This window comes from Camelus ferus, chromosome 27 (assembly GCF_009834535.1).
Source record: "Camelus ferus isolate YT-003-E chromosome 27, BCGSAC_Cfer_1.0, whole genome shotgun sequence".
NCBI lineage: Eukaryota > Metazoa > Chordata > Mammalia > Artiodactyla > Camelidae > Camelus > Camelus ferus.
Genome location: NC_045722.1, coordinates 10,866,895 through 10,884,592, shown reverse-complemented (window position 1 = coordinate 10,884,592; position 17,698 = coordinate 10,866,895). Strand labels below are relative to the sequence as shown.

Genomic DNA, 17,698 nt, shown 5'->3' with positions numbered 1-17,698 from the left:
GAGGGACATACTGCGACCTAGTGTGCTGCTGTCATAAAACAACATTCAGTGCTGCTATAATTTGAAACTTCTAGCCATTAGCCAATCAGAACTGCCACTGAAATGTCCACCAATAATAATTAAAAACAAATCTAGAGGATTAAAAAAAAAAGAAATTAGTGACATTATGTTTGTTCACCACCATCACCCTTATTATGTTTAGCAATTTACATTTAAAAAGGCTGAATTCACAAGTTAAAAATTGCTTTGAGATAATTCAGTGATTTGATAGCTAATTTACTTCTTCAAAAAGACTATGAAGGGGCTATTTTGTGTTGCAGTTTTCAATTATTAAATATCACTCCAGTCAGCACTGTTTTGCAGGAACTGCTAACAGTGAAACTGAGAGAAATAAACACAAACACGAACAAGTGACCTTTTATTTCATACAGAGATACAAAGGCGATTGTGTGCAGCAACAATCTGATGGACAGACCAAATTCTTAGGAGGAAGTAAATTCATGGGAAGTGTCATGATGGCTGGTCAAAGAGAAGGTCAAGGAAGGAGAGAGTTGAGAGAGAGGATGCTATAGCTAATAAATTAAAATTAATAAGCACTACGAGGTTTCAATGTCCTGACTTGAGATCATCTGGGAATGCTCAATGCTATTAAAACCGTAATTCTACACAGTTTCCGTCAAAATTCTTGAAGTGCACTTTGTGCTATTTTGCACTAGAGGTTGTGTCAAGGGAATTATAATCCTTACAAATAATCAAAACATGATATCTTATTAAAGGAGTTGTAAACTTTGCTCACTGTCTCTCATGGATGTGGCCTTTGGGGCCCAATATGCATTTGGGATGTGTATCATCTTTTAAGAGAAAAGAGCTGACACTTTGGTTGGTTCCAGTTTTTGAGGTGATGCTACTTATAATAGCACCTTTTTTTAATCTGAGGAAAATATTTACGGAAAAACTGTCTTCCAAAATATAACAAATAAGGTCAGAGGAGTGGAGACTCCTTCCGTGGCACTCCACACCTCTCCTCTGCTCCTGCCCAGGGGCTGTCTGGAGTGTGTGAAGACTTCATGCAACTATTACTCTGGCACCCGTGGACCTGACTGAGTACACAGTCCTCCATGAAAGACACATCTCCAACACTTACAGTTGTAACAGGGACATCACATGATTTGTTATTAATGAAACAATTTATTGGCTTTAAATACATACACATCAGTACATGTTTTAATATTAGTTTATGTTTTATGATAAAAGAATACTGAACCAAAACATGAAGAGAAAATGGAGGCTCAGTAGCATGATTTCAATATATTTTCCTGGATAAACAGATTTTTTTTTAAGTATATGACTTTTAGTCTAAGAACAAAAGCTTCCTAAACTCAATGTTTAGAACAGAATTGTTTGTGACCAAATTTAAAAAAAAAAAAAAACCTGAAGCTCATAGAGTAAAGGCACGGTGTGGGCAGCAAGAGAAAAGAGAAAGAAATGGGGAGAAATAGATTTTAATATCAAGTGTAACATCGGTTAGCTGGTTTTGTTTGTTTTTGTTTCAGGCTATTTAAGGCAGGATTCTCTCTCTGCAACCCTGCAGATAAATCCTAGTGTTTTAGCTATAAGAAAGTTTTAAGAGTTCAGATATACAGATAAGCCAATTTTTAAAAACCCTTTTCTTACAGTATTTAAAAAGGCTTTTGAAGCGTTATATAAATCTTTAAAATTCCTATCACCCACATTTTAAGAAATAAATCTACACTTTAATAAGGCACTCTTAAGATATAAAACAGTTTTGAAAACAATTACATTCTACGCTAGGGCTAACCATTCCTTTGCCATAGGGACAGAGTGGACTATCTTCCTGAACCTAGTCAGTCTCTGTGCACCAACACAAACAAGGTGCCACAAATAAGAGGGGCGCCTCAGACCACCCCAAATTTACCTAAGTAGCTTAATCTTGTCAATGGGGCGCTCCCATTCACCGATGAGAGAGTTACACTAACAGAACTGCCCAAATTTATTAAGTGACAATCTGATAACAAAGGATAATCTGACATTTTACTTGTGTCTCTTACATATATGCATGTTACTGGTGCTAATGGCTTCCATTTCTAAATAACAAGAATTCAAATCTCACCATCCCTATGGCTAATTAAAACAAACACCAAAGCTTACAATATAGTAATGCCACCTCTAAGACTGTAACAACATGAGAGATTTCAGTGGAGTTCCCACTCTTTCCTAAGTGGCAGAAGAAAATGAAGAAGAAAGGTCAGACTAAGCCTGAAATACAATTTCACTATGAAAAAAGGGCAACCAAAGTCCCACTGAGTGGGAGGAGTTAAACATGGGGTAATGGGGGTGTATCAGATTGAGGCACTGGTGTGGTGTGAGCTGGGTCTTGGCTTCCTATGAGTAAAGAAGGACCCTAGAAAGGTAGCTGCAAGGCGCTTCTTTCTTCATCCTTCTGGGCTGGCAGCAAATGATCGATTACTTTCCGTAGAACTTTTTGTTGAGAAGGAAGATCAGAAGGTTGACATTTACTTTAGCTCTATCAAATAATTTCATGACTGCAACTCCTTCATATTGTAGCTGCAACAGGTCCTGTTCAAAAAAACCATTTGGACAATTAAGACTGTGGAACTGAAAAGGAAGGACACAATATAGGGAGGGATCCAGAAGGAATGAGGCACTTGTGTGCCGGATGTGACCTGGGGTGAGAAACAAGTCCACAACTATGGTGCTGCCTGCCCACTGCCCAGGTTGTCTAAGGATGTGTCACCTGGAGAAGGTGACGGCGTTTCAATCCATGATGAAGTCTACTAACCACTAAGAACAAGATAAGGCCAGTAATGTCTCAACAATATCTACTAGAGTCTTACTTTCTATTTCAAATGAGAAAGCTTTTATATTCTGAATGCAAGGGGAAAGAGAGGACTAAATGGCTTGTAGGTGCCTACTCTGCGCTCCACGATGTGGAAGCACATTCTATATTGTCCTTTTAAGCCCTGACAAAAATCCTACAAGGTGTGATTATCCTAGATTTAAAGATAAGGCTACTGAGGCTCAGAGATGTTTAACGACCTGCCCACCAGTACAGAGTTTGACGTGGTGAATCCGGATCTGACTGCAAGGCCCCTGCCTTCCCCACTACCCTCCACTGTCCAGAACAAACTGAGGAAATCTGAGTCATCTCACCCCTAAACTTTGGAAGAGTAATAAACAGAAAGCAAGAGTCAAAGGGCTTAAAGGGACCTCAAAAGTTCAACCAATTCACCTTTTGGAAAAATCCTAGCAGCTCCATGAGAACGAGAACCCTGGTACAGCACCTGTGCCAACATAATACCGCGCACCTGGCGGTCATTCCCTATTTAATGAATTTGTGCATGGAGGAATACATCACTGAGGTAGACTGGGTGGCCTCTGGTAAAACTGAGGGAATAACAGGATCTTTCTTTGTGTAAGGACTTGAGTTAGCTATGTGCATCACAAAATCATGTCACATCTGTACAGCTAACATGTTTTGAGGGTCTACTAGTCATTGAGAAAGAAACAAATGCTCCCTGTCCTTAAGGAGTCTGCAGTTTGGAGGCTGACAGGAAAATAAGTCAACACCTAAGGTGAACAGAGGCTGAGTCTAAAGGCTACGGATACGAAGAAGAAACCAACTGTGGCTCGGCTGATCGGGGAAGCTTTGGGGGTGGTGACACACATGAAAGTACTCAATAAATGATGGGAGTTGAAACAAGGTGGGGACAGGAGGGAGAGCCCCCAATTAAGGGAGAGTAATGTGTGCAAGAGCCCAGATGCATGTTCAGAGAAAGGCATCTGCCCAGCTTGACAGAGAGCAGCAGTGCAAATGAGATTGGTACTGATCATCAGTGAAGCACCATGGACATAAAACTAACGGAGTCTGTGCATTCCCTAGGAATCCTCTCAGTGCCCTGATATTGTTTAGTGCATAAAAAATAGAGCTATTTTAAAATAAATATTAGAGATAATTATTTTGCAAAATGATTCCCTGCAGAATTCTTTTCGAATTTAAAATGGGGTTCAGTTTACAAAGATGCAATTTACACACACCTTGTCAGAAATACACATTTAAGCTCCCAAATCAAAATGAGAGCCAAAAAAAAAAAAAAAAAAGAGAGAGAGCTTTCAAGCTACTGAGAAGGCTTACAATTTTGTACTGTCTAGATCTGTACCTAAGCATCCTGTTCAGGTCTGAGGTATCAGCTCAATTTACTGGCAACACCAAGTAGAAGATTCAGATATGCTTTCTGAAGCATTTGCAGACCAAATCAGACGCACCAAAACCCTCAGCTCCTTCCCCAGCTCACTGCTGAAGGTGGACTGCTTTTCCCACGTGGTGTCCTTTTTATCCATTCTCCTACCTTGACAAGAACACAACTACCTCACACACAGAGCTTTCGGTTTCACCTGGTGCAAACCCACCTGATAATGTAGCATAAATGTCTCCATTTGAACTCCCATGAATTTGGCTTTCACTTCAAAGTCTCCAACTTCTTCTGTTGGACTGATTTCAAAGATAACATTTTTAAACCTGTTGAAACATAGCATCATAAAGGTATGATTTTTATGTTCTCATATAAAAATATTCTGTGAAACACAGAAAGGAGACGGACAACGTCTTCAAGAGTGAAAAGGGGTACAAAATAAAGGTCCAAAGTACTCCTGCAGGCGAAGCCGTGTTGGACTGTACACTAAGTACCATCCACTTAGGGATCTGTAGAGAGGAGTGGCAACCTCCCGGGAGCACTTGCTTTCTATGGAAAGAGGAACTACTGGGGAAGGCCACAAATGGCCTCTAAGGGGTGACATCAGGGATTCTCTGGGCCTTCTGATGTGACCACGCTGAAACCTAATGATAAAAGGAGAATCAAGAGGAAATTAGGCTAGAAGGAGGAGGAGGAAGGGATGGATGTTTGAGGATTGGAAGAAGTAAACAAAAGGGTATCAGAACAAGAAGAACCAAGAGAGGTTTTCTGGAAAGAGCAGGTGCTATAGATATAAATGTACTGAGTGCCACCAAGGGTAGATCAACTGCTATTACTGAAAATATTTAAGGTGTCACTCATTCTCAACACACTATTTGCCAAGAAATTTTATAGCACCAGAAGAAGGTGGGAATATGTTGTTTCCCAGGTGATCAAAGTATATCACCCCACATTTCCATCAGTCAACTGGGGAGCAAACTGATGTACTGTAAACAGAGCTGAGAACCACAAAGGATGCAAGAGGATCCTGGGAAGCTAAAAGAGAGGCCACAAAATCCATGTACTAAAACAGATGCTCTTTACTCAACAGGAGATCCCACAGGTTATAAAGCTATTTATTTTATGTGATAAATAATTTTATTTTAATCGGTTTGGTTTGTCATCTGGTTTCTAAACCCATAGTAACAAATTAAAAAGAAATAAGAGAGTCAAATAATGGTAGGCACTTAAATAGCAGTGGCAAATAATGACAGGAAGAAGGGAGTAGATAGTAAATATTAGATTTGAAAAATGCATAAAGCAATCAACTGAAAAAACCCCCAAAAGACCAAGGTCCCCAACTGAAACAATGACCAGAGAAAAGAATATAGATAATAAGTCATGTTTAAAAACACACACACACCTACCAAAAAATTCAACCAGAATTCTAAAAAGTGCAAAATTTTAAAATGCTACCATTTTTATCTATTGACTCAAAACATTGAAAATTATCTTATTACTCAGTGATGGCAAGGAAGTTGTGAGGTAAGTAAGCATTTTTATACATATGTCAGATACTGCTAGAAAATATTTTGCAATATATGAGTTAAAAGCTTTTTCAATTGCTATAGAAAATAGTATGACAATTCATAAAAACATTTAAAATAGAACTATCATATGACCCAGCAATCCCACTTCTGGCTAGACAGCCAAAAGAACTGAAAGCAGACTCTCAAAGAGATATTTACACTTCTAGATTCACTGTAGCATTATTCACAAGAGCAAAAAGGTGGAAGCAAACCAAATGTCCATCAATGGATGAATGACTAAGTAAAATGTGGTACACATATACAATAGAAAATTATTCAGCCTTAGAAAGGAAGGAAATCTGTCACATGTTACAACATGGATGAATCCTGAGAATATTATGCCAGGTGAAGTAAGCCAGACACAAAAAAATAAGTATTGTGTGATTCCATTTATATGAGGCACCTAGAGGAGTCGAATTCAGACATAGAGAGAAGGATGCTGGTTGCCCAGGGCTGGGGGGTGGGGGGGTGGGGAATGGGGAGTTGTTATTTAATGGGTATAGTTTCAGTTTTGTGTGATGAAAAGGATCTGGAAATCTATTGTACAACAATGTGAGTATACTTAACCCTGCTGAACTGTACACTAAAAAGTAGTTAAGATGGTAAATTTTATGTTTTGTGCTTTTTACAATAAAAAAAATTTAATACTATGACCAGAAATTACATTTTTAGGCATCTATCATAAAAAATAATCAGAAGGAGAATCAAAGATTTACATATAAAGGTGTTATCACATGTTAATAATGTAAAAAGTAAAATCAACTTAAATGTTCAACAGTAGGTGAATGGTTAAATAAATGCATAATTGCAAATGCTATAATATGCAATGTTATGTGGCCATTAAAAAGGATGCTTTAAAAAAATATGAAAATGCTCACAATATGTTATGAGGAAAAAGCTGGATCTATGACTATAAACAGTATCATCCCAATTTATGTTAAAAAAAAAAATTAAGTGGAGGGGGAGGGTATAGCTCAGTGGTAGAAGTCATGCTTAGCATGCTTGAAGTCCTGGGTTCAATCCCCAGTGCTTCCATTAAAAAAAAAAGGAAGAAAGAAAAAGAAAAAAAAAATCCTAGAATGAAAGATAAATTAAAAAAGAAAAAGTAGGATGGTAAATAAGTGAGAGAATAGAAGATCTTTATTTGAATAGAGTCATAGAAGAAAATACACTGAAATGATTTCAGTGGTAATCTTTGGCTTCTGGGGTTATAGGTGCTTTTTCTTTTTCTTCATGATTTATCATATTTTTCAAAGTTCAATAATGAATACGGATTATTTTAGAATCAGAAAAATATAAAATTTTTTTTTAAAGTTTTTAAAAAGTTTTAAACAGACACGAGAAGAAAAAGCTCAGGGCTGACTGAGTAGGGTACTCGATAAATTCTTGCTCATGACACATGGGCCAGGACCCGAGGGAGGATGGTCAGGCCAGGTCTGATCCAGGAACCACGGGTAAAGCAAGCTGGTGCTTCCCAGAAAAGAAGATGAGGGTAAGTCCCCGGTTCCTGGCCTCCAGTGGAGTAAGGGGCACTCCTGTTCTCGTTATTCTTATTGATTCTTGGTTTGGACACAGGAAAAAATGGAAGGAATGGCTTCCTGCTTTAAAGAGGAAAATTAAGATGTCCTAAGGCAAATGTTCCATAAAGTAAAGAAATATTTTCCCTTCTATGACAGACAAATTATCCCTGAGTATTATGCCAAATTCTGCATAAAACTGATTAATTACACACACACACACACACACACACACACAATATATCCAGATAAAGGAAATAAAGTCAATAAGATAAAGATATGACAAATGCTAAATTAAAAAAAAAATCAATATCTAAAAGTGAAAAAGTAAATACTCACTGATTCACTTGCAGGTCCTCAATTTCCAAAAGAACTCCTTTTTCGTGTAGTCTTGCTGCTGTATATTTTAGAGAAATCTTTTTGCTTTTCTTTCCTTTCATTTCTCTAGGCTTTTTGGAGACCCTGTAAAAATCACATTATGTCACTTTCTGTAAGTAACTATCTACTGTGAATCTTTGTTGGTAATTCAAGGATATGAGGTCAGCCCCATACACAAGTTAGTAACAAACCAATTCTAAAATGGCAAATAAATTGCCTAAGCAATGTCTCTGCAAAACAGGGAAACATTCCTAAATCGCTTTTGTTTTTAATTTAAATTATTTTTGAGAACACACCATGAATCTGACAGTGCCTTAATCTTTCCATGTCCCTCTCAGAACCTAAGCACATAAATTACATGCCAGCCTGAGGGAACTGTGCTGAATCCCAAGGGAGTCACTTAGTGGCTGTGCAGGGAAAAAGATAAAAATGTCTTAGAATGCATAATTTTTAAGAGTTTAAGCCACCATAGCAATTACAGAGGAATGGGAGCAAGGAAAAAGAAACATGTTAGAAGGCTATTGGGATAATCAAGGCAAGAAGCAGTAAGAAAAGTAAGCGAGGGAAGAATAGAGATGAACGAGAACTCAATCTGTGGCTCCCAAGGGGAGGGTCTCAAAAAGTGGAGCAGAAAAGCTGGTACTTTTGTAAAAGGGAATAATTGCTATGGCTGGCAACTGAAATATCTATCAAAATCACAACTGCAAAGAACTTTTGATCCAGCAATAACCCTTCGAGAAATTTATCTTTAAAAACATGCCTATGTTCACAAAGCAACATATGTATAAGAGGTTATTTGTTACAGAATTTTTTATAATAAGTAAGTGGAAACAATGAAGATGTCTATCAGTGGAGAACTGATTGAGCAGTTACATTTATCTATACAATAGAATATCATGCAGCCATTAAAAAAGCAATGAGAACCTAGGTCCGTCTGCTTAAAAGGCCTGAAACAATGATGACTCTGGCAATGAGCACATCTAGTGCCTAGATTTTGGTTTCTAAATACATTCTTCATTAAAAGGAACCAGGGATGGTTGGAGAAATAACTAATTCCAAGCCTGGGGAGGGAAAAGTACAAATTGAACCAGAAATATCTCATGGCACAAAGTCAAGAAGTGCTCAAAGAACAATGGGGACATTTCAAAAGGACACAGGAGTCAGCTCTGCAAGCTGGGTAAGGTGGACCTGATTTGTAGTCCTTCATATCAGCCCTGCCTCACTCTAGGAACTCTTCAGGGAGGGAGGGAAAAAGCACAGATGGAAGAATAGGCAAGCTGGAGAGAGGGGAAGCCGATGTGGCAAAATGTTAAATACAGGTGAATCTAGGTGAAGGGTAAATGGGCGTTTCTTATTCTATTCCTTCAACATTTCTGGGGATAGAAAATTCTTAAAATGAAAAGTTAGGAGCAAATAATGAACCAACCCATCTAATAAGCAGAACCTGTGCTTATCACCTCATCTCTCTGGATTTTCAGGTTCCCTCCCTGTAAAACGGGCAGCCTGATGGCTCATGGGCTGCATCAGGTTTTCGTTGGCAGCTGAGGAAACAATCAGGATCTGGGATCCCACGTTCAGGAGGTGTAGCGGCCAGGAATTGACGTAAGTGTTTATAATGTTCCTTAAGTGATTTTGTGGCACGTTCTGGTTTGGGGACCACTAAATGATCTCTTCCCATGATTCTTTAGTTTCTAGGGCCAGGAAGGTATTTTGGGACAAGGGATGCTTAGAAATAAACAGCCTTGAAACCCCCCACACATTATTTATTTACATATAATAATAAATGGAACCAGGAAATTATATAAATGATTAGAAGCAAAATAAAAGACTAATGGAAAAAACCAACCCAGTGTGTTTTAAATAAAAATTTCCAATGTCACTCCAGTTGCCTCTTCTTTTTCCCCTGACATTGATTCTTTAAAAGAATACTCACTTGCCCTTGCTGGCCAAGTTATCCAAGCAGGTTTTGATGTAGCTCTTATAGTAATCCACCTGCTCTCCATAAAAGGTGGCCTTAGAGTTCAGAGCAGCATACGTTTGCTGCAGTTTCACGAGTTCAGCCTTTCTCCTCTGTCGGTATCTCCGCTGATTTCGAATATCCTGAGACATAATTATTGAAATTAGGAAAATAATGATGGATATCACGTGCTTCTTGAGTCATTAACACTAGATCCCAGCAGTGCTTTAACTGTGCCTTGCTTGACCACACATTCTTAATAGGCAGCAATTTATGTTCAAAAATTAACAAAGAAATTCAGAGCTCATCATTTTTTTCCCCGTTTGTATTTTCCAGAGGCAGGGAAATGTGTTACTTTTACAGAACTATGCATTCTCAGAACTGACTTGCAAAGCTGGTTTAAATCTCTTCAGTGTATTGTCAGGAGGGGAAGAAAAAGATAATTTTCATAGAACAGTTACCAAGCTTCCATCCGTGCATGGCACGATCTTGGTGCGACAGCAGAGAATGGCTACACTCTCAGCCCACGCCAGAGCCCTTTTCTTGAGAAGACTCACATAAATCAAAGGTTTGATGATAATTCTGATGTGAATTTATATTTCATAGTAATCATTAAAAAGCCTGGAAGAATTCTTTAAGGCCAAAGACAAACTGAGACGCAGGAAGCTCTAATTAGGGTCTTCTCCCTAATTTAGGCCGTGGAATAAACCATCAAAGGGCAGGCCAGGAACTCACGTTGGAAGAGTCAGAAACAACTCCCCAGAGGAGGGCTCAACTCTGCTGATGAACTGAAGGTATGTTGTCATTGGAACAGCTGCTGCCCCCTCATGAGCCTCTGTGACAGTTTTAAACGTTGCCAGGCCTTCCCTGTCCCCCAAGTGCCGTACCTTGGCGATGTCGTTGATCAGTTCCTGGTATCTGTTCTTCGGGTCCACAGTCCCAAGCTCCGTTAGCTTCTTCAAGCCTGACTGGATCTTCTCCTTCTTCTCTTGAAGAGTGAGATTGCTGTCTTCCTTTATCGTTTTTGACTTTTTCATCTTGTCAGGAGTTTTGGCGTCACGGATAGCACGTCTCTGCATGGCCCTCTGATGTTCTGCTTCCTACAGTAAGAAATGGAAGTTCGTGGCAAGGTCTTCACACTTATTTATACTGAATTTATATAGTTTTCAAACTCCATTCTGGAAACAGAAGGGAACAAATTTACTCCCCAACAAATGACAGAGACACTGCATGAAGCAGAGGAAGATCTCTCTTCATCCAGAAGACAAGTCTGTGAAGTCACGAGCCTTTTTAGGGCTTCTTTCCTGGACTCTAAGGTATAATTGGAGATTGGACTCTGCTGGATACAAAATCCCTCCTTTTTTCCCTATCACATCTGGGACATGGAAACCATTTAATTTTAATGGAAACCCAGCTTGATGAATGTTATAACCACCCAATGCAACAACAGTGCTCAGTAAATTCTTGCTAATTCTTTTTGCCACCTCTTCCAGGCTGAGTGCCACTCACACTCAGGCCTTCCCTCTACTGTCAGACGTGCCACAAATGCTAGTAATCTTAAAAAGACCCTTCTTAATTCTGGTATCTCTCCCAATCACCATCCAACACGTGTCCATTATGTTCCCGCCCAACAAATGATCCACACGTGCTGTTCCACTCTTTCAACACTTTCCTCTTTATTGCCTCAGAATCTGGCTTCTGCATCTACTGCTCTCATCACCAATTACCATTCCTCCTACCCTAAATCCAGCACCTCCTCCTAGTTGTTGCCTTGGTCATCTTCCCTGCACTAAGCATGGGTTGGCACCTCCAAGTGACCCATGGTCATTTCCTTATAATTGTTCTCTCTCAAAACTTCAATGACCACCTCTATGCTGAGAGATCCCAGCATATGGCTAAGGCTCTGGTACCATATTTTGAAATGTTTGTACTAGGGATGTTTATATTTGGAAAAGCTTGTAGTTCAAACTTGTAATTTCTCCCAAACTGGAGCAATTTCTTTCTTAATATTCCCTTTTCTTCTAAAGCCAATACTACTCTATCATATAATGTAAGGAACATAAACTATGGAGTCAGAAAAAACTGCATCCAAGTTTGGTTCTGCCACTGCAAGTTGATGACCTTGGGCAAATTACTTAACCTCTAGCAGTTCTTTAGTTTCATCATCTGTAAAATGTAGATAAAAAGACTCACCTCATAGGGACACTGCAAAGATTACACGAAAGAACGTAGGTGAAAGCACCAAACTACTGTCAGTTCTCAATAAAGACCAGCTCCTCCTTCCCAACTTCAAACTTCCTTCCAGGTTACACAAGTTGCAGTTACTGGTTACGTATCTTTTCTTGACCCTCACATACATCTAAATGGTAATCAACCACAGCATCTGATAGCTGACAATTCATTTAAAACAGTAGTTTTCATATAGTCCTTGGTGCAGCCTTAAGGGTCTCCCAGAGGGACCATGAGTCTCAGAGGGCGGGCTTCTAAGGGCCCCATCCCTAGTGCCACTAGAGTAGCTCCAATTTTACTTGTATTACATATTGGGCTTCCAAATATACTGTTACTTAATGAAAAGGATTCTCATGCTCAAAATTTGAAATCGAATGACTGGACTTACTTTTCCCATTTTATATACATGAAACAGGAATCTTAAGTGTGAAGTGATTCATCTGTCCCTTCCCACTGCCACCCCTCAACCAGCTGGGCCTGGGCCCTAAGCACACACCTAGATGACTCAGCTACCAGCTGCTCCGACAGCACTGCCAAGTGGATCAATATCAAATGGTCCCAAAGGTTATAAAGCTCTTTACTCCTTATCTCTCTGGTGCCAAACTCCTAAGTTTTGGTTCTATATAATTTGTCCTCATGCTTAATTTCTCACTACTCATCTTCACCCACCTCTTCATTCCAGATATGTAGGTCTGGTCACATCACACTGTCCCCTCCCTCGGGCCTCTGTTCACCTGGACTCTCCTGTCCAGAATGCCCCCTTGTCATACATGTACACTCCAATCCTGTCCATTTTGTCCATTTGGTTCAAGTCCCACACCTTCCTGATGCTTTGCTCCCCACTGGCCTTTCTCCTTAAATTCTAGCATTTTTAGAGCCAATACCACAGAGAATTTTTAATGGTTTACTAAGGGGATTGGGTACAGCTCAGTGACAGAGCGCATGCTTAGCATGCATGAGATCCGGAGTTCAATCCCCGGTATCTCCATTTAAAAAAAAAAAAAAAGAATTGAATAGGTTTTCTAATTGCTTCAGGTGTATATGCCACACGTCTCCAACTAGATCATGAGTTCACTGAACTTAGAAGCCACATTCTCTACTTTTATTCTGTCTACCAAGGCACTTACCAAACTTCCAACCATATAATATTTAATAAGTAACTCATTGATTCTGCTTCAGGTTAAATTAAAACACACACATAGGCTGCATGTAAGTGCCAGTGAGCTTTGTGCCCTAGAAACATCTACCTCTGGATTTAGGAACCAACAACTTTCTCAGGAAGCCCTAAACACCACCACCCTCCAGTCACTGCCAAGCCCACCTCCAGGTTGCCACCTCTCACCAGCTGCGTCCTGCCTCCTCAGCCCTGTCATGTGACCGTCACAGGAGCATATCTCCGCCTTGCTGTGGTAGATGTTAAACCCCTAAATTTTACCTGTTCACTGGTGGCTGGTGTTTCTAGGATTTCAGTCAAGGTCTCTCCTGGCTGGAACCGGATGACGTCCACGATTAAACGTTTTGTGCTGAAAGGAGATGCGGGCAGCGTTTAAGCATTAGCAGGAGTCCTGCTTCCCCTTGAGTGGCCGCAGCAGCAGCAGCACGGCACTGCCTCACACGGGCCTACTGAGCAGCTGCTACTGCAAGGCACACAGGCCCCAGGCTTCTCTATGCAGCTATACCAGGGTGGGCACCGAGGTTAGGATTTCCAAGGTGCAAACTCATTTTGGCATCTTATTAGCAAATAAGGCAGTAGGTCCTTTGCCAAGCATAACACATGAAGTGGCCAGAATCATGTCAGGCTTAAACGGCCAGGATGATCGCTTCAGGTGTGAACAAGCAGACTTGTCCATCAGGACTAAGGGGTCACTGGGTTACATTTACTCCATTCCTCCTACTTCCAATACTCACTTCAGTAAGATGGTCCTCGCGTCCATTTCTGCATTCTCATCTCCAGGCACATCAAACTTGTTGGTCAGTGTGAGAGATACTTCTGTCTTAGCCAATGCCTCCTTATTTGGGTCATTTAAATTGCCAGAGCTTTCTCCTAAAGTTTTGCGAGGGTAGAAAGAATCAATGTTAAAAAGAGAGGAGATACTGGAGAGGAGATAATAATACAAGTAAAAGATAATGTGAGTTTAAGAAGATAGTTGAACAAGCCAATATGTACACTGCAGCAAGGACATCTTTTACTAAGAAATGTAAGAAAATATTATGCCAGATGATAAAGGCAAAGGATCCATAATAAAACAATTTAATAAATGTTTAACAAACCATTTCAACACTGTAATATTTCTCTCTCAAAATACTCTGTTCATTTCCTTTACAGGACTTACAATTTCTAGTGACAAGACTATGCACGTATATGCACTGGAAATGATCTCTTCCCCTGGACTTCAGCTCCTCACAGACAGGGGTTACATCGGTTTTCTTCCCCAATGTATATTCAGAGCTTGAACAGTGCAGAAACAGTGGAGGTGACAATGAACAGCACTCCTGCCAAGGTCTCCTCTCAGCTTCTGGGTAGCTGAGTCAGAACCTTACCTATTAGGGACTCGATAGTGGGCACCTCGCCAAGGTCATCCAGCAGCTCGTGGATCGGGTCGTTGTGCTCCGGGGCAATGGCGTCCTGGTGATCTAACAGGAGCTGCATCGAACATCCAGGGGTCAATTCCATTCACATACTCAACCCATTAGCTCCCACCCCATCCACAATGCCTAACAGCACAAAAGAGGTGAGATAACAAAGCTCCTACATTCAAAGAACTGACAAACCAATCCTCAACAAACTGACCTAAATTAACAACATACAAAGCAACACACTAGCCGTGCTGAATGGCATATGCTGTGAGGTATGAAGAGGGAACGCTGGTACTCTCTCAAATTTATAGATATAAAGGATTTCAATGAACTCTATATAAGAAAGAACAATGAAACCCACAGACTTCAATTTCCAAGTCATCAGCCAGTTCCAATGACTCGCATTCATACTTTTACTTAATGTTTCCAGTATATAATATCTTCTAATTCAGAGAAAAGTGCACCAGATCAACATTATCATTATTTTAGGGACATTGAGCAAAGCCTTTAAGATGCTATTATCCCAGGCGATGCCATCAGAAACAACAATACCTGAAATTTCATTTACATTTTATATATTTCCTCATTTCCTGTTCAATATGTCCCCAAAGGGAAAAGGAATCAATTATAAAAATTTGGGGGAAAAAAGGAGCACCCAAGGGAAAAATCACTCTAAGGTGACAGACCAAAAAAGTTGGTATTATGATGTTAGAATGTAACACAGAGGGCCAGGGTAAAATGAAGGAGCAGTAAAAACAGTATTTTATCAAGTCACTACATCAGTGGTCACAATGGAGATTCAGAAGCCCACCCGTGGGGATTCAGATTCAGCTGGCCTGTGGTGGGGCTCAGGAAACTTCATTTTTAATAATCAGCCCAGATGTTCTGATGCAGGTGGCCTGGGGATCACTTCGAGAAAGTTAAGGATAATAAGCAAAGGAAGATAAACAACAAGGCAGATGTGATGTCAGTAAGACCACAGGAAGGTAAGCTATCTGGCTTCCAGAGATAGCAAGCAGCAGCCAGGGAAGGCAATTAAGACACAGCAATGAAAGTAAGCAATTAAAGAAAAACACGTACAGTGTGGGTGTTGATGATTTCGCCTATGGAAATGTAGATCACTGGTTTGGTGAGGGTCACTAAATCAGAGTACTCATCCACATTAAATTTATCCTGAAGCTCTGGGACATCACAAGCGGTTTGGAAAAACCGTCTGAAAATAAACACAGGAGTCAGGCCCCAACAGGTGACACATGTGTGAGAAGTGGACGGGAGGACACCCCACAACCCTCTGGAGCAGTGAGTTCAAACATAAGCCAGTCAAGATGGTTAATTCTAGAGAAACTGCTGCACATTCATTGATGCTTGACAGCCTTGGGGTGTTGGTTCTCTCACCACCCAGTTTTAATTCTACCCACAAGAACTACTCAACCATAATTTAAAACAGTTCTCAAACACCTGTGTCATTAGTGGATCCAACTTTCTAAGACAATGCCCCCAGCTCAACTGAATGTTTAATTTATAACTATTAAAAGCACTCTCCAGTTCTTCTCTGACTACAAAGTAGCATGTGCCTAATGCAGACCATTGTTTTTACATTACTGTCTGTTTCACAGGAATACATTTTAATAGCTCAGACATCCTCTTCATTATCTCCCAGAGCTCTGAGCATATCAAACATGTGTCCTACAATACTGTGGTCCAGGGAATGCTGAGTGTGGTATTTAATCCTGTCTTTTCCTTCAGAGTTAGAAACATGCCCATGGAATCTTTCAAGTACATTGTCCCTTTCCCCTTACCTGAATTTCTGGTAGGATTGGGAAAGATATTCGTTAATGATGCTTAAGTGAGCATTATCTCCCAGAAACATCTTATTGGAAGCTGCGTGTTGGAGCATCTTTGCAATGGAGCCAAGATTTCGGCGTTGGTCTGTGGTAAGCTGGCCTCCTGCTGACAGGTCAATGATGTCAAAGGCATCAGGAGCAACAATGGCTGGATTCATGTATCGATAGTAGAGCAAGTTACCAATAATCTGGGAACAGAGGATAAAGAAATGGGAGTTAAAAATCACTCCACCAAGTAAGCCATAAATGGCTTTGCTAGCAAAGAAAACCAGAAAATGCAGTCCTGTGAGAAAAAAATAAACACTACACACACATGCACATACACTTTCTCTCAAGGCACCTGAAACTTTTAGTGACCAAACATCCCTTGACTGGATGCAGAAAAAAGAAAATGAGAACAGAACTTGAAAATCATAATGAAAGAGAAGATTCGGAAGGTAAAAATGAAAGATGTAAAGTCTGTATTGGGCATTTTAGGGCAGTCTTTGTTCACATATCACGGCAGCAAATAAGGGTGCTGTCAACCACATGCACTTTTCGTTTTTAGGTAAATGGGCTTTCATCCTAAGAAGCTAACAAACGTAGCTAAAATCAATCCTTAAACATGACCAAATTAGCATAGCATAATCTGTCCAACCCCCACCATCCTCATGCTGCAGACTTCAAAGGCGGACAAATTCATGCCTCTGAAATTAAAGTCACTCAACACACAACACTTTCACAGAAGGACTCAAGGAAAGTCACAGCATTTCCCCTAGAGTTTCATTCAGAAAAAAATAAAATTAATTCACCTGAACAGAAAGTCTAGAATCGAGGCCTCACTGTAGGAAAGCACAGAACTAGGAGAGAAGAAAAAAGCATTCAGATTAAAAAAAAAAAAAAGGGAAGGAGCATAGCCAAGTAAGAGAGAGTTATCAGCAACAGCCTTAGCAGAAAAGTGCTTGCTACCATTCACCTGGCCACCAGCAGAGGGAGCAATTCTTCAGCGAAAAGATAGAGGACTCAAAAGAAATTTGTCTCAAGACAGGAAAATCCATCTTCTCTACTTGTTTGGTGTCTGTGTACCAATCAAACAACACCGGAACTATAGAGGAACTAAGAGAGGTATTATTTACTGTTTACAGTCACTTTCAAAACCTCACAATCAATGGTGAGTTACTGACAAAAATCTATGCTTAGGTATTCACTAAGGATCTAAGGTCAGGTCTAGTCTTGTCACTTCCCTCCCAGAGGATTATTGCCAGGGCAAGAATGTGCCAGCTTTCCGGGTCTTACCTTCAGCAGTTCATCCTCACCAGCATCAGGGAACTTCTCATGTAAAGAGTCCTTCAGCACTTTGGCAATGAAGCGCATCCCGTAACTGTGGGATGGACAAAACTTGGTGAGAAGGGCCGGG

General features: G+C 40.2%; 1 protein-coding gene across 1 annotated transcript in view; it reads right to left on the bottom strand.

Annotated features, from left to right (window-relative positions):
• Window positions 1-405: 405 nt before the first annotated feature.
• Window positions 406-17,698, bottom strand: part of IQGAP1 (IQ motif containing GTPase activating protein 1) — a 90,607-nt gene continuing 73,314 nt past the window's right edge. Inside the window, exons 28-38 of the mRNA XM_032469195.1 lie at window positions 17,578-17,662; window positions 16,258-16,490; window positions 15,539-15,671; window positions 14,423-14,525; window positions 13,790-13,925; window positions 13,317-13,404; window positions 10,540-10,752; window positions 9,629-9,795; window positions 7,657-7,779; window positions 4,450-4,558; window positions 406-2,598 (exon numbers count right to left, since the gene is read on the bottom strand). Coding sequence (XP_032325086.1) covers window positions 2,485-2,598; window positions 4,450-4,558; window positions 7,657-7,779; window positions 9,629-9,795; window positions 10,540-10,752; window positions 13,317-13,404; window positions 13,790-13,925; window positions 14,423-14,525; window positions 15,539-15,671; window positions 16,258-16,490; window positions 17,578-17,662 — 1,504 coding nt within the window. The 3' untranslated portion in view covers window positions 406-2,484. The remainder of the gene's footprint in view (window positions 2,599-4,449; window positions 4,559-7,656; window positions 7,780-9,628; window positions 9,796-10,539; window positions 10,753-13,316; window positions 13,405-13,789; window positions 13,926-14,422; window positions 14,526-15,538; window positions 15,672-16,257; window positions 16,491-17,577; window positions 17,663-17,698) is intronic.